The sequence below is a fragment of the Plecotus auritus genome, assembly GCF_963455305.1.
Source record: "Plecotus auritus genome assembly, chromosome: X".
In the NCBI taxonomy this organism is placed as follows: domain Eukaryota; kingdom Metazoa; phylum Chordata; class Mammalia; order Chiroptera; family Vespertilionidae; genus Plecotus; species Plecotus auritus.
In genome coordinates, this window is record NC_137784.1 from 6232700 (window position 1) to 6254553 (window position 21854).

The 21854-nt window shown below is 47.2% G+C and overlaps 1 protein-coding gene across 1 annotated transcript; it reads left to right on the top strand.

Annotated features, from left to right (window-relative positions):
* Positions 1 to 1011: 1011 nt before the first annotated feature.
* On the top strand, positions 1012 to 8393 carry TLR8 (toll like receptor 8; the record flags this gene model as incomplete). Its single annotated transcript, XM_080652903.1, has 1 exon — positions 1012 to 8393. The coding sequence occupies one exon, from the start codon at positions 1012 to 1014 to the stop codon at positions 4126 to 4128; it is 3117 nt and encodes a 1038-aa protein (XP_080509029.1). The 3' UTR covers positions 4129 to 8393.
* Positions 8394 to 21854: the final 13461 nt, after the last annotated feature.

Genomic DNA, 21854 nt, shown 5'->3' on the forward strand with positions numbered 1-21854 from the left:
CGTAAAGAGGACTTTGAGAAACCAGCGTGAATGCCCTGTCTTGAACCATAAATATATTGGTAATATAATAAAGTTGCATCTTCTTGGTCAGGTCGCATACAAGGTTGTGTCTGATTGGCAAATTCTTGGTACCAGAAATTCTTATATACAAGTATAGGCACCTGATTTTTTTAAAAGTCACTTTGGGCCCGGCCGGTGTGGCTCAGTGGTTGAGCGCCAAACCAGGAACCAAGAGGTCACTTGTTCCATTCCCAGTCAGGGCACATGCCCAGGTTTTGGGCTCCATCTCCAGTGTGTGTGTGTGTGTGGGGGGGAGCGCGGGTGTGCAGGAGGCAGCTGATTGATGATGTTTCTCATCAATCTTTCTATCTCCCTACTCCTCTCCCTTCCTCTCTCTCTAAAAATCAATTAAAAAAACCCATTTTTTAAAAAGTCACTTTGGAACAAAAAGGATGGGTAACTACTCTTATTTATTTAATTTTTATGTAAATCAATGAAAGTTATACCTATTTTTTGTCAGATCTGAAAAAAAAAAAAAAACCATGATGTAATTTTTGGTGTACCACAGCACTTTAGTAGCTAGTTTCTGTGGGCCACGAGATGCAAACGGTTGAAAATGGCTGGTGTGCGTTTGAGGCATTGCTGTGGCAGGAAGATTTCAAAATGAGCTTGTGTCACGTGATGGCTCATTTTGAAATCTTCCTGACCCGAGTCCCAGCTCTGAAATATATCCCCCTTCTGAGAGTTGCTTAAGCCTCAGACCTGGTTCCTTCACTTACAAAATATGGACGGTAATAGAGCCTGTCTCGCCGTGTTGCTGTGAGCATTGATACGGGTGAGAACATGTTTGTTCTGAACCTAATTTAATGCAATTTCTTTTGTGGTTAAGAGAACTCCCACTTCAAAAGCCATGCAAAGTATGGTGACCCCCTGTTGATTTCCTCAGGAGACACCCGGCCGCTGTAACTACTCTAATGCTATGCCTCGACGTTTGATTTTCCTTAGGAAAACATGACCCTTCCGTCTTTGCTTCTGACCTGCCTTGTCCTGCTAATCTCGGCTTCCTGTGGGTTCTCCACGGAAACCAGTTATTTGAGAAGAAGCTTTCCCTGCGACGAGAAACTACAAGACAAATCTGTTATTGCGGAATGCAACAACCGGCGGCTACAAGAAGTCCCCCAAACCGTGGGCCCAGATGTCACGGAGCTCGACCTGTCTGACAACTTCATCACACACATCACGAACGGATCTTTTGAAAGGCTGCACAATCTCACCACCATCAACCTGAACCGCAACGCGGTGCTGCCCCCCTACTGTGAGAATTACTGCAAAAACAAAAAAGGCATGAACATTACAGATGGGGCATTCCTCAACGTGCAAAAGCTAAGGGTGTTACTACTTGAGAACAACCAGTTAGACAAAATACCCTCTGATTTGCCGGGGTCCTTGAGGCACCTTAGTCTAATTCAAAACAACATAATTTCTGTAACTAAAAACAGCACTTCTGGACTGAAGAACTTGGAACATCTCAATCTGGGCTGGAACTGCTATTTTGGCAACATTTGTAATAAAACTTTTACCGATGATGGGGCCTTCGAAGAGATTACAAATTTGAAGGTGCTCACGTTGTCCTTTAATAACCTTTCCAGGGTACCCCTCAACCTGCCAAGATCCTTAACGAAACTGTATCTTAGCAACACCAACATCAACACCATCCGTAAAGCAGACTTCCAGGACCTGGGAAATTTAATAGTCCTGGATTTGAGCGGGAACTGTCCAAGGTGCTTCAACGCCCCGTTCCCCTGTACACCGTGCGCAGGAGACGCTTCGATTTCCATAGATGGTAACGCTTTCGATAGCTTGACCAAACTTGAATATCTCAACCTCTCTAGCACTTCCCTCCGGAAGATTAATTCAAGCTGGTTTGACAAGATGCCTCATCTGAAGGAGCTGCATCTTGAATTCAACTACTTGGTGCAAGAAATCGCCTCTGGGGAATTTTTAACAAAACTGCCCTGCTTAGAAATACTTGACTTGTCTTATAACTATATAAAGACACAATATTTAGCGTATGTTAATCTTTCCCAAAACTTCTCTAAGCTTACCTCTCTCCGCGCTTTGCATTTAAGAGGTTATGTGTTCCAGAAACTTTTCTATAACAATTTCCAACCCCTGATGGGCCTCTTGAACTTAACGACTATCAACTTGGGCGTTAACTTTATTAATCAAATTGATTTTACCATTTTCCAGCACTTCCCCAACCTGAGCGTCATCTACTTGTCAGCAAACAGAATATCGCCCGTGGTCAATGATATCAGGCAAAGTGGCACGCGTCTCTCCACTGTCCACAGTCATGTCCTCAAACCACGCTCAGCCGATAGCGAGTTTGACCCACATTCGAATTTTTATCACAGCACCAAACCTTTAATAAATCCAGAATGTGTCAAGTATGGCAAAGCCATAGATTTAAGCCTGAACAATATTTTCTTCATTGGGCAAAAGCAATTTGAAGCTTTCCCTAACATCTCTTGCTTAAATCTGTCTTCCAATGGCAATGGTCAAGCATTAAATGGGAGTGAGTTTTCAGCTCTGCCCCATCTCAAATATTTGGATTTTACACACAATAAACTGGACTTTGATGCTAATAGTGCTTTTAATGAGTTGCCTGAGTTAGAAGTTCTAGATCTCAGCGACAATGCACACTATTTCCAAATAGCAGGCGTCACACACCGGCTAGGCTTTATTACAAATTTAACAAACCTCCAAATTTTAAATGTGAGTCGCAACAACATTTATACCCTAACGGAGTACAACCTGAGCAGCAGGTCCCTGAAACAATTAGTTTTCAGTGGGAACCGCCTGGACATTTTGTGGAAGGCTGCAGATAAGAGATACATGTGCATCTTCAGGAATCTCAATGTACTGCAAGAGCTTGATATATCCTTTAATAACCTTGAGCGTATCCCCAATCAAGCCTTCGTTAACCTGCCCAGGTCTCTCACCAAGCTCTATCTAAATGATAATAAGTTAAGTTTCTTTAACTGGACATTACTCCAGTACTTTCCTTGCCTCCAGTTGCTTGACTTAAGTAGAAACCAGCTGTATTATTTAACATATAGCCTATCTAAAATCACACACTCTCTTAAGACACTGCTTCTGAGTGAAAACAAGATTGTCCAGCTGCCCTCTGGCTTCGTTTCAGAAAACAGCAGTCTGGTAACCCTCGATTTAAGTTCCAACCAGCTAAAGATGATCAATAGATCTACATTTCAGACGAACGAGAACAGCAACTTGGCCCTTTTGAGACTAGATGGAAACCCCTTTGATTGCACCTGTGACATGGGAGATTTTCTAAGATGGATGGATGAAAATTCGAATGTCACAATTCCTAGGCTGACAGATGTCATGTGTAGCAGTCCTGGGGATCAAAAAGGGAAGAGTATTGTGACTCTAGAACTAACCACGTGTGTTTCAGACACCATTGCGGCCATACTGTGTTTCTTCACATCCTTCATCACTCTCACGGTTATGCTGGCTGCTCTGGCTCACCACTGGTTTTACTGGGATTTTTGGTTTATTTATCATGTGTGTTTAGCAAAGGTCAAAGGCTATAGGTCTCTTTCCACATCCCAAACTTTCTATGATGCTTATGTTTCTTACGACACCAAAGATGCCTCTGTTACGGACTGGGTGATCAATGAGCTGCGCTTCCACTTGGAAGAGAGTGAAGAAAAAAATGTGCTCCTGTGTTTGGAGGAGAGGGATTGGGACCCAGGATTGGCCATTATTGATAACCTCATGCAGAGCATCAACCAAAGCAAGAAAACAATATTTGTTTTAACCAGAAAGTATGCCAGAAGCTGGAGCTTTAAAACGGCATTCTACTTGGCCTTGCAGAGGCTGATGGATGAAAATATGGATGTGATTGTATTTATTCTGCTGGAGCCAGTGTTGCAACACTCTCAGTATCTGAGGCTGCGGCAGAGAATTTGCAAGAGTTCCATCCTCCAATGGCCTGACAACCCCAAGGCGGAAGTCTTGTTCTGGCAAAGTCTGAAAAATGTGGTCTTAACGGAAAACAATTCACGGTATAACAATTTGTATGTTGATTCCATTAAGCAATACTAACTGATGTTAAATCCTGGTTTATCAACATAAGACAAAGGCACAGCAATGACTCTTCTGCCTTAGCCAGCTATTGCTGTGTAACAAATTACCCCAAAACGTACTGGCTTAGAATTTGTTATTTTGTAGTCTCTGTGGGTCAAGAGTCCAGTATGGCTTAGCCACGTCCTCTGCTTGGGGTGTCTCAAAGGCTGCAATCTATGTGTTACCAGGGCCATGGGCATCTCCTGGGGTTAAGACTGCAGTCTTTGAGAGACCCCAAGCTCACACTCATGTGGTTGCTTTCAGGATTCGCTTCCTTCTGGGCTGTTGGCCAAAGGCTGCTCTCAGTTCACAGCCTCATGGACCTCTCTCACATGGCAGTTTGCTTCATCAAAGCCAGCAAGAGAAAGAGGTTTTTCTGTTTTGATTTTTGTTTTTTTAAATATATTTTATTGATTTCAGAGAGGAAGGGAGAGGAAGAGGGAGAGAGAGAAACATCAGTGATGAGAGAGAATCATTGATCGGCTGCCTCCTGCAAGCTCCACACAGGGGATCAAGCCCGTAACCTGGGCATGTGCCCTGACCGGGAATCAAACTGTGACCTCCTGGGTCATAGGTCGACACTCAACCACTGAGCCACACTGGCCAGGCCAAGAGAGAGAGCTTGCTGGCAAGACAGAAGTCACCATTTCTTATAATCTAATCAGGGAGGTGATATCCCATTTCTTTGGCCATATCCCATTTGTTAGAAGGAAATCACAGGCCCCACCAGCTCAGTGGGAATGGTCATCTCAGTCCGGGGAAACTAGTCTATGATGAAGATGGGTGACTGTAATGGCCTCCATCAGAGATTGTGAATATCAGGAGGCGGGGGATCACTGTGAGCCATCCGAGCAGTGGCCTGCTCCACCTTCTTTTCAATATCTAAGAACTTAGGGAACTGTAACTAATGGTTCTGATGGAAAGTGGCTGTTTAGATTTATCATACATCCGTGGCTGTATGATTATATTATGCTGTGTTTGCACTAGTCTTTCTCTTAGAATTACTCTTATAAAAATTGGCTATAATATTTGCCTTCTAAGGTGTAGATGCCATTTAAAGGCTTATATAGTTTTTAAGTGGTTTACTTTTCTACTTCTTAACCATTTTTTAGAGTATTCAGCTAAATTAGAAGCATTTGGAGTACCTGTCAATTGTCATTGCTGAAAATCTTGAATAATTAAAAATGCTTCATTTCACATAATGAGCATATGATAAATATACAATAGGGAAATTGATCTATAATATCAAAGAGATAGGCATCTACACTGGGTTTTTTGAGAATGCTTTTTAAAAATGGTTGGTAGAGCCCTAACCGGTTTGGCTCAGTGGATAGAGCATTGGCCCGCAGACCAAAGGGTCCCAGGTTCAATTCCGGTCAAGGACATGTACCTTGGTTGCAGTCTCCTCCCTGGCCCAGGCCCTGGTCGGGGTGTGTGCAGGAGGCAACCAATCAATGTGTTCCTCTCACATCGATGTTTCTCTCTGTCTTTCCCTCTCTCTTCCATTCTCCCTTAAAATCAATAGGAAAATATTCTTGGGTGAGGATTAATGAGAGAGAGAGAGAGAGAGAGAGAGAGAGAGAGAGAGAGAGAGAGAGAGAGAGAAAGAAAGAAAGAAAGAAAGAAAAGTCTCTTTAGAATGAAAACAAGAAAAATCTCTAATGCACCATCCTTCCTTAAGTACATGCAGTCTCTTATTAATCTTGCAGGATGAGTTCTCTCAGACCTATAATTTGTTAAAGAGAAAGTCAGCATCGTTCTGTTTTTCTGTTATTTTTCAGTGTATATTGAAAAGACCTGCATTTAAGTCTTTTAAAGTCCAATTTTACAAAATGTACAGTGAAATTTAATCTCCCTCCCAATACAAGTTCGCTTCCTAAAGACAATCACTAGTGAAGATTCTTGTGTGTTCTTTTCTATGATAGTGTAAGGCTCAGTTGCCTTAACAAAGAGACCCAACAACACAGAAGTTTATTTCTCTACCTAATGCTATGGCCTGCGTGTTTGTGTCCTCCCCAAGTTCACATGTTGAACCCCGAAGGTGGTGGTGTTAGGAGGTGGGAAGTTATGAAATTGACCCAAGAACTTTCCCTTGCTCTTCTGCCTTGTGGCAGTACAGGATGTGGGCTGTCACCAAACACCAAATCTGCCAGCACCATCATCTTGGACTTCCAGCCTCCAGAACTGTGAGAGGAATGTTTGTTGTTTATAAGCTACCCACTCTGGTATTTTGTGTGATTTTTAAAATACATATTTTTATTGATTTCAGAGAGGAAGGGAGAAGAAGAGAGAGATATAGAATATCAGTGATGAGAGAGAATCACTGATCAGCTGCCTCCTGCATGCCTCACACTGGGGACCGAGCCCACAACCCGGACATGTGCCCTGACTGGGAATCAAACCGTGACCTCCTGGTTCATAGGTTGACACTCAGCCACTGAGCGATGCTGGCCGGGCAGTCTCTGGTATTTGTGATAGCAACCTGAATGGGCTAAGACACCCATAACAGTTCAAGGAGAATCGTTTAGGTTGGCAGGGCAGCTCTGCTCTCCACAGCCATTCAAGATCCCCTGTTCTTTTCTCTTATTGCTCTGCTGTGCTCTGGGGAATTAGCATCACCTGCATGGTCTGGGTAGAGTCGCCCCTATGGCTGGGGAAAAAGGAGGAAGAGTACTCAGACCAGTGTCTTAAGGTGTAGACTCAATAGTGGCACACATCTGCTCACCTTCCATTAGTGAAGACCTATTTGACCCCACAAAACTGCAAGGTATGCTGGCAAAGATGCCCAGTGAGAAGTCTGTAACTGTGGAAGAAAGGGAGAGGAGGTTTGGTAGACAGCTAGAAGTCTCTGCTACAACTTCTGGAAGTGTTTGGTTTGTACATCTGAGCCTTCCATTGCTCATCTATAATAATAAAAGGGTAATATGCTAATTAGACCAGACAACCTTCCTAATGAAGCCAGGGCTGCAAGGGAAGCCTGGGTCCAGGTGCCTGCCAGCGGTCGGAGGGAAACCTGGGTCTGGGTGCCAGAGGGAAGCCGGTGCTGGCAGCCAGGGGAAGGAAGGCCTACTCTTGCACGAATTTCATGCACTGGGCCTCTAGTTTACTATAAAGGAGCAGACTTTATACTAGTGTTCTACATTGGGGCTTTTTTCACTTAATTTTTTTTAATGACTGCATAGAACTGCCTTATCTGAATGAACCATAGGTATTTTCCCAGTCCTTCATTGATGAACATTTTGATTGCTTCTAATCTTTTGGTATTACATCAAATTCTATAATACTCTGTCTTTGTGTTCACCTATGCATATCTCTAGAGAATAAAATAAGTTTGGTACAGCAATACTGAAAGTGTTCTGCAGACTGATGCTGATCTGCGACTGGATGCTACTGGTCTGTGATGAGATAAATACAAATCTGATCTTTTGCCCCAGATGGCTTGAGAAGTACAGGTCTAGAAGTGGAATTATTGGGTCAAGAGGCTTATGAAGTTTAAAGGTTTATAGACACTACCCAATTTGCCCTGCAGAGTGGTTCTCAAATGTACACTTCCACCAAGAAAAAGATATAAAAAATTACAGAGTCAAAAAAGAGTTGATGGTGCCCTAGCCAGTTTGGCTCAGTGGATAGAGTATCGGCCTGTGGACCAAAGGGTCCTGGGTTCGATTCTGGTCAAGGGCATGTAACTGGGTTGCAGGCCCCTCCCTGGCCCATGCCCTGGTCAGGGATAGTGCAGGAGGTAACCAATCGATGTGTTTCTCTCACATCGATGTTTCTGTCATCTTTCCCCTCCCTCTTCTACTCTCCCTACAAATCAATGGAAAATGATCCTCAGGTGAGGATTCACAAAACAAAAAGAATTGATGGTTGTCATTTCCCAAAATAAGACAGAATGTGCTCAGAGTCCATCTTAGCATTCCTTGTTGAAGAACCAGTAAAAGTCATCAATTTGGTATGGATTTGGGCAGCCAGTCAAAACACACTATTAGCATAGCTGTGGTATAAAAGTCTAGAGCACTCCTGGCAGTGTGGGGTCTGTTGGGAAGGGGGAGAGGGGTTTAGAAAAGCATATTTAGCATATGTATTGCTTTAGCTCATTTGGTTGGAGTGTGTCCATACACCAAGGTTTCAGGTTCTATCCCCAGTCAGGGCACATGCAAGAATCAACTAATGAATGCATAAAGAAGTGGAACAAGAAATTAATGTGTTTGTCTGTCTGTCTCTCCCCTTCCCCCGCCCCCTCGCAAATCAATAAAAAAAATTTTAAAAACTACACAAGGCAAATTTCCATACAATGTTATTGACTGATGGTGATCATGGCGTGAAGAGGGAGAAGCCCCATGGGAGGACGGGTTGAGAATCACTGAGATAAGCGTTACTGAGCTTGATGTGATTACTCAGCTGAGTGATGACGGAAACGGGGATGGTTCCATGGAGGCAGGCGGGGAGAAGCCTGAGACGACAGCAAAGAGCGGGCTCGTGGCCCTGACTGATGTTCACATCACAGCTTCTTCGTGCATTCACTTTTTACCTTGTGACCTCTGGCCCCGGCAAACAATAGGTGCAGGTTCCATACAGCTTGAGAAACAGGCCTCTCTCACGCGGTTAGGAATCTGTCTGACATCTTTTCAGGGCAATGCTAGGTTTTCTTTGCCTTGAAATCAACCTTGATATTGGAACAACCAGCTGAACCCGTGGTCGGCAAACGGCGGCTCGCGAGCCACATGCGGCTCTTTGGCCTCTTGAGTGTGGCTCTTCCACAAAATACCACGGCCTGGGCGAGTCTATTTTGAAGAACTGGCATTAGAAGAAGTTTAAGTTTAAAAAATGTGGCTCTCAAAAGAAATTTCAATCGTTGTACTGCTGATATTTGGCTCTGTTGACTAATAAGTTTGCCGACCACTGAGCTGAACCAAGAGCTTCCCACTGTCCTCAGCAAAGGACATAGACGTTAGGAGAAAGGTCGCGTCTTTTCATGGGAGAAGAATCTGCCAGGATGGAGTTTTTCCAGAGACCTGGGGAGTCAGGCCCAGCAGATCCTCCTCCGCACTCTCAGAACTTTTTAAAAAATATATATATTTTTTATTGATTTTTACAGAGAGGAAGGGAGAGGGATAGAGAGTTAGAAACATCGATGAGAGAGAAACATGGATCAGCTGCCTTCTGCACACCCCCTACTGGGGATGTGCCCGCAACCAAGGTACATGCCCTTGGCCGGAATCGAACCTGGGACCCTTCAGTCCGCAGGCCGAGGCTCTATCCACTGAACCAAACCGGTCAGGGCCTCTCAGAACCTTTTGCTGCCAAGTGGAGACTCTCTCAGAGGAATTCTCCACTGTTTGGATGGAGCTTGCTCCCGCGCATATTCTTCACTGTTCATGCAATAGAAACTAATTGAGCACCTACTATGTGCACTAGTTGTCACTGTGTCAAAGTGCATGTGTGGGGAGTCTTTGGACCAATGATGACCCATCTTTCCTTCCCTCTCCAAGACCAGGCCTTGCGGGGGCAGGTGAGCATGTTTCCTTGGGGTGAAAGGGGGGAAGGAAGAGAGGGCTGTGGGAGAGGGGGTCTGTGTTACAGCAGTCAGCATCTGTGTGTGAAGGACTCTCTGGAAGGTCTCCCAGGCCTCCGAGCTCCAGCTGGTCCTGCCGCAGTACTAGGAACCATCCGCATCATTCATTTCTATGTGCTGAAGGAGTCGAGAGTTAAGTCATGAACACTTACCATAATTAGATCCTCAGACCCCGTCTATTGAGAAAGAATAGGTCTCACACATTCCAAACTTCTTCTTTTTTTTTTTTTTTCAAGGCTCCATTCTCCCCTATTACTAGCTTTGGTGAGGATATAAAACCATTAGGCTTGGGATATTTCATCTATCATCTCATCCATCTTCCACTTTAATTCAAAATTTATACTTAATAGACAAATGCTTGTTGCACAACTAATAGGTCTGAGTCCTAAGGTGAGTTCAACAATGGCCAAAATCAAAACTAATCAAAAGGTAAATAAAACGTGGTCTATTCATACAATGCAACATTACCCAGCCATAAAAATGAATCAAGTACTAACACATGCTACAACATGATGAACCTTGAAAATATGATCAGTGAAAGAAGCCATACACCAACACCGCAGGTGGTCTGATTCCGTTTATGTGAAATGTCCAGAATAGGCGATTCCATAGAGACAGAGAGTGGATGAGTGGTTGCCCGGGGCTGGGGGTTGGAAGAAGATGGGAAGTGACTGCTACTGGGCATAAGATTTATTACTGGAATGCTGCAAATGTTCTGAAATTGATTGTTGGGACGTTACACAACTCTGAACCTACTGACAGCCTTATTTCTCTTCATTGCCCCCCTTGTTGGTGGCTTTCGTAGCGGGCCCTCCTCCATGTGTGAAGCTCCTGGCATTTCCACCCTACACTTTGTTGTTGTTGTTGTTCATCCTCACCTGAGCATATTTTTCCATTGATTTTTAGAGAGAGAGTGGAAGAGAGAGGGAAAGACAGAGAGAAACATTGATGTGAGAGAGACACATCAATGGGTTGCCTCCTGCATGTGCCCTGACCAGGACCCAGGCCAGGGAAGAGCCTGCAACCAAGTAACATGTCCTTGACCGGAATCAAACCCGGGACCCTTTGGTCCACAGGCCGACGCTCTATCCACGCTCTATCCCAAACTGGCTAGGGCTTCAGCCTACACTCTCGAAGTCCTCTCTATCAGCTCGCTCTGGTCCTCTGCTTTCTTCTTGGAGCTGCTCAAGATTTGCCAAATCCCTGTTTGGCATTGATCTCTGTCTGTTGGCCTCTGTAAAAACAAGTAGAAAAACAACCAAACGACAAAAACATCCTGAACTACAGGTATTAGAATGCCCAGTTCTGATCATGGCAAAGGAACTGGGTGGCTCTGGGCCAATCACTCCACCTTTCCGAGCAGAATCCCTCATTGTAAAATGGACTACATGATCTGCAAGGTACTTTCAAATATTGCAACTGTATTAGCTTCCGAGGGCTGCCATAACACAGTACCACAAACTGGGTGGCTAAAAACAGCAGTTCATTGTCTCAGTTCTGGAGACGGGGAAGTCTGGAATCACAGTGTCCACATGGCTACGAGCCCTCTAAAACCTCTTCTAGCTGCTGATGGCTGCTGGCAACCCTTGGTGTCACGCCAACCTATGCCTCCATTGCCACCTGGTTGTCTTCCTTCTATGTCTCTCTCTTTTTAAAAGTATTTTTATTGATTTTTTTTAGAGAGAGGAAGGGAGAGGGATAGAGTTAGAAACATCCATGAGAGAGAATCATCGATCAGCTGCCTCCTGCATGCCTCCTACTGGGGATTGAGCCCACAACCATGGTACATGCCCTTGACTGGAATCAAACCTGGGACCCTTCAGTCTGCAGGCTGATACTCTATCCACTGAGCCAAACCAGTTAAGGCTCTCTCTCTCTTCCTATAAGGACACCAGTCATATTGGATGAAGGGTCCATCCTACTACTACAGTATGACTTCCTATTAACTAACTAGAGGCCCAGTGCACGAAATTCGTGCACAGGTAGGGTCCCTAGTGGCTGTTGGCTGCTGGCCGGGTACTCCCTCCCTTCTCCCGGCTGGCCCCGCCCCCTGGTCAAACTCCCGGATGAACTCCCTATCGAGGGGACAATTTCCATACTACCCTTTTATTATATAGGATTACACCTGCAACAGCTCTATTTCCAAATGAGATCACATTCTAAGGTACTGGGGGTTAGAACTTGAACATAAAATTTGGGGAGCTGGCATGCAGTTCAACCCATAACAACAACCATAGCTTTTCTTCGTTAGAAATTACTCAGAATCCCATGAAAGTTGAAAATGTCCTTGTGAATGGGAAAGTCATTTATGATTGTTGTACAAATAAAGGCAGTTTCCCTCTCAGCTATTAATAAAGCTGTTATGGTGATACGGCCAGGGTTCCACTGTCATTATCCTTGAGCTTAAAGCCATAACAGTGCCCATTCTTTCCAGTGAGTACAAAAGGTCACACAGTTGTGTTCTCTTCCTTTCTGCCCTTGAGCATTTCCAGGGAATGGGGACGTTGGCAAAGCCCCATGTCTTCATCAGCAATCACGTTGGCATCTTGGAGGAACAAGGCGGGGGATAGCTGTGCCAATGACGCAACATGGAAAATGATCTTTATAAATGTGCCTCCAGTGTGCAAAGGGAGGGCACTAGATTTCAAGTTCATAAGACATCGCCCTAGCCGGTGTGGCTCAGTGGATAGAGCATTGGGCTGTGGACCGAAGGGTCCCGGGTTCGATTCCTGTCAAGGGCACGTACCTCGGTTGCAGAGTCCTCCCTGGCCTGGGCCCTGGTCAGGGTGCGTGCAGGAGGCAACCAATCGATGTGTTTCTCTCACATCAATGTTTCTCTGTCTTTCCCTCTCTCCTCCACTCTCTCTAAAAATCAACGGAAAAGTATCCTTGGGTGAGGATTAAAACATAATAAAGTTCACAAGATATTAACAAAAACAAACACAAAACCCCCATTTATGAGAGCAGAATGTTGGCGTTGGGAAGCTGTTTATTATCAGAGCCTTATGCATTTCTAGTGGTAAAGAGAAAAGAGCCCTCTGTCTTACCTTCCCCGCCTTGCTCCCATCTGACATTACACGTGGACTATTTTAGGGATAACGCCACAGTTATCTCAGCAACGATGGCACCAGAAGCTCAGAGGTGACAGAGAACAATGCCCGGGTTTGCAAGAAGAGCCAGAATCCTTAGACTTACTGTTGATTTTCCATCTCCTTCCCAAACGTTCAGCAAGCACTCTTGACTTGACCTCCTAAATCTCCCTCACATCCATTCTCCATTTCCATGATCAAACTCCCTTGTCCAAACTACTAGCATCTCTCATTGGCTTCCTGGTATCCATTCTGGTCCCTCCAATTCATTTCTAGCAGCTGGAGTGATTCTTATAAAAGATGTGACTTCTGAATGAAGTTTAAAATCTTAGTGACTTCTGAGTTCAGATGTGACTTCTGAATTAAGTTTAAACCCTTGACCTCGGCTCACAAGGCCCTCTGTGACCTCCCATTTGCCTGTCCTCCAGCCTCCATGAGTAGCCTTTAGTTCATGCTGAGAACACACCAAACTCTTGCCTCAGTGCCTACACACATGGTACTGCCCTGGGCATCTCTTCCTCCAGACTCCACTAATTCCTGTTCATGCTATAGGGAGAGGTTAAATGTCACTTAGCTAGTTCCTGTTCATGCTATAGGGAGAGGTTAAATGTCACTTAGCTAACTCCTGTTCATGCTATAGGGAGAGGTTAAATGTCACTTAGCTAATTCCTGTTCATGCTATAGGGAGAGGTTAAATGTCACTTAGCTAATTCCTGTTCATGCTATAGGGAGAGGTTAAATGTCACTTAGCTAACTCCTGTTCATGCTATAGGGAGAGGTTAAATGTCACTTAGCTAATTCCTGTTCATGCTATAGGGAGAGGTTAAATGTCACTTAGCTAATTCCTGTTCATGCTATAGGGAGAGGTTAAATGTCACTTAGCTAACTCCTGTTCATGCTATAGGGAGAGGTTAAATGTCACTTAGCTAACTCCTGTTCATGCTATAGGGAGAGGTTAAATGTCACTTAAAGAGGCTTTCACCCTGATTGGTTTGGCTCAGTGGATTGAGCGTCGGCCTGTAGACGGAAGGGTCCTGAGTTTGATTCCGGTCAAGGGCACATGCCCGAGTTGCAGGCTGCATCCCCAGTGTGGGGTGTACAGGAGGCAGCCGATCCATGATTGTCTCTCATCATTGATGTTTCTATCTTTCCCTCTTCCTCTCTGAAATCAATAAAAAAAAAAAAATTTTTTTTTTTTTAAAGAAAGTGATGAAAATACAGAGCAACAGCATGAGATGGGGCCAGGTGCGGTTTACTACCACCAGGAGGCGCACAGCTTTCTAACGCGTCAGTACCAATTACTGCCGGCAGGTGGCAGCAACAGTCTACCTAAAGCGTAGGTTTTCGCTTCACCAGGAAGGCGGAGGGGAGAGGGAGGCGGGCATTCTCTTTGTTTGCTCTGAAACCTGGCTTCTCACCTGCCTGTGGATTCAAGTCCCACGGCAACCTCGGCAACCTCGGAGCAAACGTGTTGAAACTCCGAGAGTTGATGAAAAGCTGGATCCCATGCTAATCAGGCAGTGGGCTCATAAAAACCGTAGTTTGGGGAGGGGAACCGCACTCTAGGCAGTTGGTCCCGCAGTTTCTAGGTTTAATCAATTTAGACACGAACCCTTAAACTCACGTGGAGGTTTTTTATTGGCTCCTGGTGATGTCACACGAGGCTGGGAGAACTGGTTTTCTAGGTGTGGGGTTTCTTTATTCCCTGAAACATCTTCTAGAAAAAAAAAAAAAAAAGCCTAACCCCTACGGAGCCAGGGCCTCCAGTTGTAACTGGATACTAAGCCATTCCCAAACAAACTATTTATAAACAAGTTCCCCCCTCCCTCCCCCCCGCCCCTGGCCCCCTCAGGAAATAGAAATGTAAAGTGGGCCGAGGCTGCACGTGGAAATCACCTGGGAGTTTCAGAGTGCACCTGCGGGCACCAGGCCCTGCCCCAGGGATTCTGACTCACTGGTCCGGTGCCGCCTGGGCAGCTGGAGATTCTGAAAGATCCCCAGGTGAGTCCATCGGGCAGCCAAGACTGGGAACCGTTGTGAGAGGTGCAGCCTTTGGTCCTGTGTTAAGTAGATCCCTGTTCCCACTAACTACAGATGCACCCCGTTTTAGTGTGCTTCACAGGTATTGCGGGTTTTCCCTGCAAAACTGAAGGCACCACCCTCCCCACCAGCAAAAAGATTCGACTTGCTTTATTGCGATCCTTGCTTTATTACCGTGGTCTGGACGCAAACCCGAAATACCTCCATGTATGCCTATAGTTTAGTTTCCTTGCCATGAGCAAATCTATATAATAAAAGCCTAAGCAACTGGTAAGGTGGAATGACCAGAATGACCAGTCACTATGAAGTACACTGACTACCAGGGGGCAGATGCTTAATGCAGAAGCTGCCCCCCTGGTGGTCAGTGTGCTCCCACAGAGGGAATGTCACTCAGCCAGAAGCTGGGCTCATGGCTGGTGAGCGCAGTGGCAGTGGCGGGAGCCTCTCCTGCCTCTGGGGCAGTGCTAAGGAGCAGTGAGTAGTAAGGAACGAGGGCTCCTGGACTGTGAGAGGGTGCAGGGTGGGCTGATGGACACCCCCTTCCCCCAGTGCACGAATTTCGTGCACCGGGCCTCTAGTCTATATATATAAAAGGCTAAGTGACCGGCTGGTAGCTATGATGTGCACTGACCACCAGGGGGCAGACGCTCAATGCAGGAGCTGCTGAGCCACAGCAACTTTGCAGAGTGCCCTCTCACACTCTGGGACCCCTCGGGGGATGTCGGACTGCCAGTTTGGGCCCCATCCCCACAGGCCAGGCTGAGGGATGCCACCTGCCGGAGTGACCCTGCTCACTCTGCAGATGCCCTTCGAGCCCCTGGAGCTGCCCCAGGTGAGGCCGGCCGGGAAGGGACTGCGGGAGGTTGGCTCCAGGGCATGTCTGGCCCGTCTCACCCAGTCCCGCCCCACTGGCCACCTTCTAATTAATTTCCCTTCAATGTGCATGAATGCATGCACCCGGCCTGTAGTTTAAAATAAAACCCAAACGTAGTAAGAAAACGTTAGCACAGGGTCAGAGGATTAGGAATCCAATTAAAATCGAACATAAAGCAAAGTCAGGGTTTTTTTCTCTCTCTTTTGCATTGCCACCATTCACAGCTCCCAAAGCATACCAGCCTGATAGTTAGCCATTTCTGAATGAAGCCTGGGATTTGCTGACCTTCAACTACTTCCAGGTTGTCTAAAAGGAAGCCGGATGGGACTGTGACTTTGAGTGACCTGGCAATTTGTTGGCATCAAATCCCTTTAAAACTTCTGCAGTTGACAGTGGAGAACTGACTGTTTTCGTATGCAGCCTACCCTCTCACTGGGAGGCTGCCAACGCAATTTAGGTCAAAGCAATTACGCCGGAACCGCCGATGTAAGCAGTGATCCCGGGGAGCTCCATGCAGCCTCATTTCCACAGCCACGTGGCCCACCACCTTAGCTCACGGTTACATTTGTGAACATGCAGCAGGTCCCACAGTTCTCGTGGGCAGTTCGTTAGACTAGGCCAGGGGTCGGCAAACTCATTAGTCAACAGAGCCAAATAGCAACAGTACAACGATTGAAATTTCTTTTGAGAGCCACATTTTTTAAAATTACGCTTCTTCTAACGCCACTTCTTCAAAATAGACTCGCCCAGGCCGTGGTATTTTGTGGAAGAGCCGCACTCAAGGGGCCAAAGAGCCGCATGTGGCTCGCGAGCCGCAGTTTGCCGACCACTGGACTAAGCAGCTCTCGGGGTAGACAGAGTTGGCGGGTGCAGCACGGTTGCGAGGGTCTGGAGCAGGGGTCCTCAAACTTTTTAAACAGGGGGCCAGTTCACTGTCCCTCAGACTGTTGGAGGGCCGGACTATAGTTTAAAAAAAAACTATGAACAAATTCCTATGTGCACTGCGGGCCCGGGACGAGTCGTCTGCTAAGCAGGACAGGCAGCGGCACCCAGCGGGCCGGATAAATGTCCTTGGCGGGCCGCATGTGGCCCGTGGGCCGTAGTTTGAGGACGCCTGGTCTGGAGGAAGGACCAAGGCTTTGGACTACGTGACAAGCTGGGCTCGCCACTGTCTCACAGCTGTGTGATCGTAAGAAGGTTTTTTGTTTGTTTGTTTGTTTTTTAAATATATTTTATTGATTTTTTACAGAGAGGAAGGGAGAGGGATAGAGAGTTAGAAACACCGATGAGAGAGAAACATCAATCAGCTGCCTCCTGCACACCCCCTACTGGGGATGTGCCCGCAACCAAGGTACATGCCCTTGACCGGAATCGAACCTGGGACCCTTCAGTCCTCAGGCTGACGCTCTATCCACTGAGCCAAACCGGTTTCGGCCGTAAGAAGGTTTTTCACTGTCTCTGAGCTTCAGTTTGTTCATCTCTACTATGAAGGAATAATAACCATTTCAGGTGCTCTTTCTTTTTCTCTTTTTTAAAATATACTATTGATTTCAGAGAGGAAGGGAGAGGGGGAGAGAGAGAGAGAAACATCAATGATGAGAGAGAATCAGCTGCCCCCTGCACGCCCCACACTGGGGATCGAGCCACCAACCCGGGCATATGCCCCGACAGGAATCAAACCATGCCCTCCTGGCTCATAGGTTGATGCTCAACCACTGAGCCATGTTGATGGCAGCAAGTTGGGTGTTTTTTCTTAAATAATTAGGATAAAATTGAGATGTGCTGATAAACATTTGACAACTGTGTGTGGTTTTTTTTTTTTGGGGGGGGGGCACTTTGATTTGTAGTGTTTGCCAATTTCTGTGGTGTAAATACTCCCACTATGGCTGATTTCAAGATACCAAGGTGGCACCGATGAATGTGGTGTTGGGAAGAGACTTCGCCATCTGGGATAAAACTTCCTATAGCCCCTTGCCAGAAACCGATCATTGTCCCACTAATAGAGAGATGTGGACAGGAAACCGGGAAGGCTGGTCAACAACCTTAATTGCTCTAATCACTCACTGTTTAGTTGAAACATTGTTAGCTGAAGCAGCCTCCACCTCTGTTTGTTTCATGTAAATTTCTGTTATTGGAATTTCCTGCCTAAAGGTTATGGGCGGATCCCATAGTCTCAGTAAAAGGGATGGCAAGGCCAGAGCAGGTGGTAGTCCTCCCCCTAGAAGTGGACTCCTGCCTGGCCCCCAATATTCCCAAATTAATGCTTTTCTAGTCTCTTTTCATTTGTGTGCGGCCTTCTCCAGAACCCGAACCCTGAACCGGAACCCTGACCCACGCGGGACGTGAAAGGGGTCCCCACAGCCCCTCCCTACAATGTAGCTGATACTCACAAAAAATTACACTCCCCTTCGCCCTAGAGGGACATTTATGCTGACAGAGGGCTTTGCCATGTTGAAAACATTTTACATACATACACCATCACAGTCCAGTTCCAGGGCAACATTGAGAGATGGTGGGATGAGCATTGGTTCTGTTTCAGAGATTCGACGCCTCGGGCTCAGAGACAAACAAATTACTCAAGGCCATGCAGTGAGCAATCTATAAAATGGGTGTATTCAGCAGACTGATGGCCCCCAAAGATGTCTACACCCTCACCCCTGAAACCTGCGAAGGTGTAGCTTTCCCAGCAAAAGGGTTGCAATTAAGGTTGCTAATCAGCTGTCCTTAAGATACAGAGTCCCAAATCCCCCAGGTGGGGCCAATGTACTCACCAGGATCCTTACACGTGGAAGAGGAGAACCAGAGGGAAATGTAACTATGGGGAAGGGTCAAAGGTATGCAGCGCTGCTGGCTTTCAAGATAGAGTCACAAGCCCTAGCCGGTTTGGCTCAGTGGATAGAGTGTCAGCCTGCGGACCGAAGGGTCCCGGGTTTGATTCAGGTCAAGGGCACGTACCTTGGTTGCAGGCTCCTCCCCGGCCTGGGCCCTGGTCAGGACTCAAGCAGGAGGCAACCAATCCATGTGTTTGTCTCACGTGGCTATTTCTCTGTCTTTCCTTCCCTCTTCCATTCTCTCTAAACATCAATGGAAAAATACCCTCGGGTGAGGATTCACAACAACAAAAAGATGGAGCCACAAGCCAAGGAATGCGGGCAGCGTCTCAGAGCGGCAAAAGGTAGGAAAGCTGACAGAGCCTTCCCTAGAGCCTCCGGGAAGGGACACAGCCCTCCAGGACCTGGATTTGGGCCCCATGAGACCTCTGTGTGGGACTTGCAGCCTCCAGAGCTGTAAGAAAATACATGGATGTCGCTTAAGCTGCGACATTTGTGGTCGTTGTCACGGCAGGAATAGGCAAGTACGCAATAGTATTGGCCATTAGGCCTCCTCGTTCCTCACGTCTCGGCTCGCACCCCACCTCCTGAGGGAACCCTTTTTTTTCTTGCCCTTTTTAGGCCTTTGCTTTCTCCCCCATCAAGCCTGGCTTTTAGCATTGACCGTCTGTGGTTGCAGTTCTTGCCATTCCTGTCCGCTTCCTCCCTAATCCCTGAGGGCCAGGTAGTACTCTGTCACTTCTGCATCTCTTCCTGCCAGCATGGTTCCACTAGAGCAGAACCACTAGACCAGCCATGGGCAAACTACGGCCCGTTCGGCTGTTCTATCCGGCCCGCGGAGCCGAAAGAGCGGAGGGTTCTCTTGCTCTCCCCTCCGCTCCTTTACTTTGAATTTATATTAGTTCACACAAACACTCCATCCATGCTTTTGTTCTGGCCCTCCGGTCCAGTTTAAGAACCCATTGTGGCCCTCGAGTCAAAAAGTTTGCCCACCCCTGCACTAGACTGAGAATGTGCGGATAAACCAACCAATGAGTGCTGGGCTCTGGCCTTAGCAATGGCCCTGCACCGCGTCACCACCTGGCATCACGGGCTGAGCTGTCAGTGCTGCAGGGCAAGTAAAAGCATGGCATGGGCCCAGCCGGTGTGGCTCAGTGGTTGAGTGTCGACCTATGAACCAGGAGGTCACGGTTCAATTCCCAGTCAGGGCACATGCCTGGGTTGCAGGCTTGATCCCCAGTGTGGGGCGTGCAGGAGGCAGCCCATCGATGGTTCCCTCTCACCATTGATGTTTCTCTCCTTCTCCCTTCCTCTCTGAAATCGATGAAAATATATTTTTTAAAAGCTTGTCTTGGTAGGCTGGAGCCCCCCACCCCCTCCCTACAGTGCAATCTGTCTTTCATGCCACTGGCCCAGAAGTAGCCTTCCCCCCGGGCCAGCATGCATCTGTTAACCCCTTCTGCAGGGGAAGGAGGGTTCTGGCTGGACCCTGGAGAGCAACAGGCATGATGAATGGGTTCCAGGAGCCGCAGACTCCACTGCTGCCACCTTTGTCTCAGCAAAGCTCCTAATTGGATTGGGGCCTTTAGGCCACTCACTCACTTACTCTGCCTCATTTATCAAATGGGAGGGATACCAGCTCTGGGCTCTGCTTGCTTTCAAGGCTTCTGAAAGAGAAAAGACATATGGCCGGCCCGGCTGGCGTGGCTCAGGGGTTGAGTATTGACCTAAGAACCAGGAGGTCACGGTTCGATTCCCAGTCAGGGCACATGCCCAGGTTGTGGGCTCGATCCCCAGTGTGGGGTGTGCAGGAGGCAGCCAGTCAATGATTCTCTCTCATCATTGATGTTTCTATTTGTCTCTCCCTCTCCCTTCCTCTCTTTGAAATCAATACAAATATACTACATATTTTTTTAAAAAGACGTGGGGCCAGGCCTTGACTCCTGTCACATAGCTACCGCCCTGAGAGCAGCTGTGACCACGTGATACGAAGAGCCAGGCTGCTAGGAAAGTTCACGTTCACAGGGGAGGGAAGTGAAAGTGAATGGCGGCACCCTCTGTCACGTGACAGCTGTGGGAGGCTGATCAAATTACCGAGCCTCTGCTTCCTCCGTGTGAGCTGAGGGCAATGTCCTCCCACCGGCTGCTCGCTTCTAACACGCTCGACCCATTCCTAGCCCCACACACCAGTGGTTCCCAGCGAGGGGCAATTTGATGTTTAAGGGGGGCAATTCGAGAATGAGTTATTCACAGTGAATTCTGTGCATTTCTTATGGTTCTCGGGGCCTCATGTACAGTATATACATATGTATTGTGACATGTTTATGCATTTCAGTTCTCTATGATATGTTTTGGAACTTTATTGGCTAGTTTTTCATATCTCTTCCTATTATTATTATTTTAAACCATATCTTAGTGATTTCTTCCTCAGGACTTGCACTGTCCTTCCGTTCTTTGATTTTTCTCTTTCATGATGCCGTGTTCTTTGGAAGCGTGTTTAGACCGAGGGAATGGCCTTTTACGCTTCCTCCACGTGAATGGGAGTTCCCTGTTTGAAGAAGAAGAATTCTGTGTCACAGGGGGTGGGGGCATCAGGATTTTAGAGATGCTTTGGTGGCGCATGGCCAAAAGAAGGTTGCGAACCACTGCCTACACCATCATCCTTATTTCACAGGAACACAGCCAGTCAGTGCCAGCATGGGGACTGGCTACAGAACGTGCAAGCCCCGTGCTGCCCTTCAAAAGTGACTAGAATGAAGCAAGCACGGGGCTGCCGTGAAGGCGGCCCTGGGCAGTGGGACTCCAGCCTGCTTCGCAGCTCGCACGCTCTGGAAGTGGCGGTGTGCGGAGGAACATGCATAAGGAATGATCGACCCTCGCGGCCACAGCTCTGGTTACTTGGAGGAAGCAGAGCTGGCAGATAGCACTGGTTTCCAACTGAACTGTGGCTCCCCCAGGGCCAAGGAGAGGCCCTTGCACTTTCTGGGGCCCGTGGTGGGGGGAGCGGGAAGGTTTGGGAGCGGGCGAGGAGCGCACAGGGCAGGGACTGACACCAGGGGGCAGTGTGGAGCAGGCCGACGAGGGCAAGCACGCTTCCCTGAGGAGCTCTTACTGGGACACTGCAGAGCGCAATGCTGAGGGGCAGGGGCTGGGGGGAGGCGGGGGAGTGGAGAAGGAGTGGACAACTTTGATAAATCCAGATTGCAATCTGATACAGGGGATGCAGAACAGCCTCTGAGGCCTGATGGCTTGGCCTTTTTAAAAAAATATATATTTTTATTGATTTCAGACAGGAA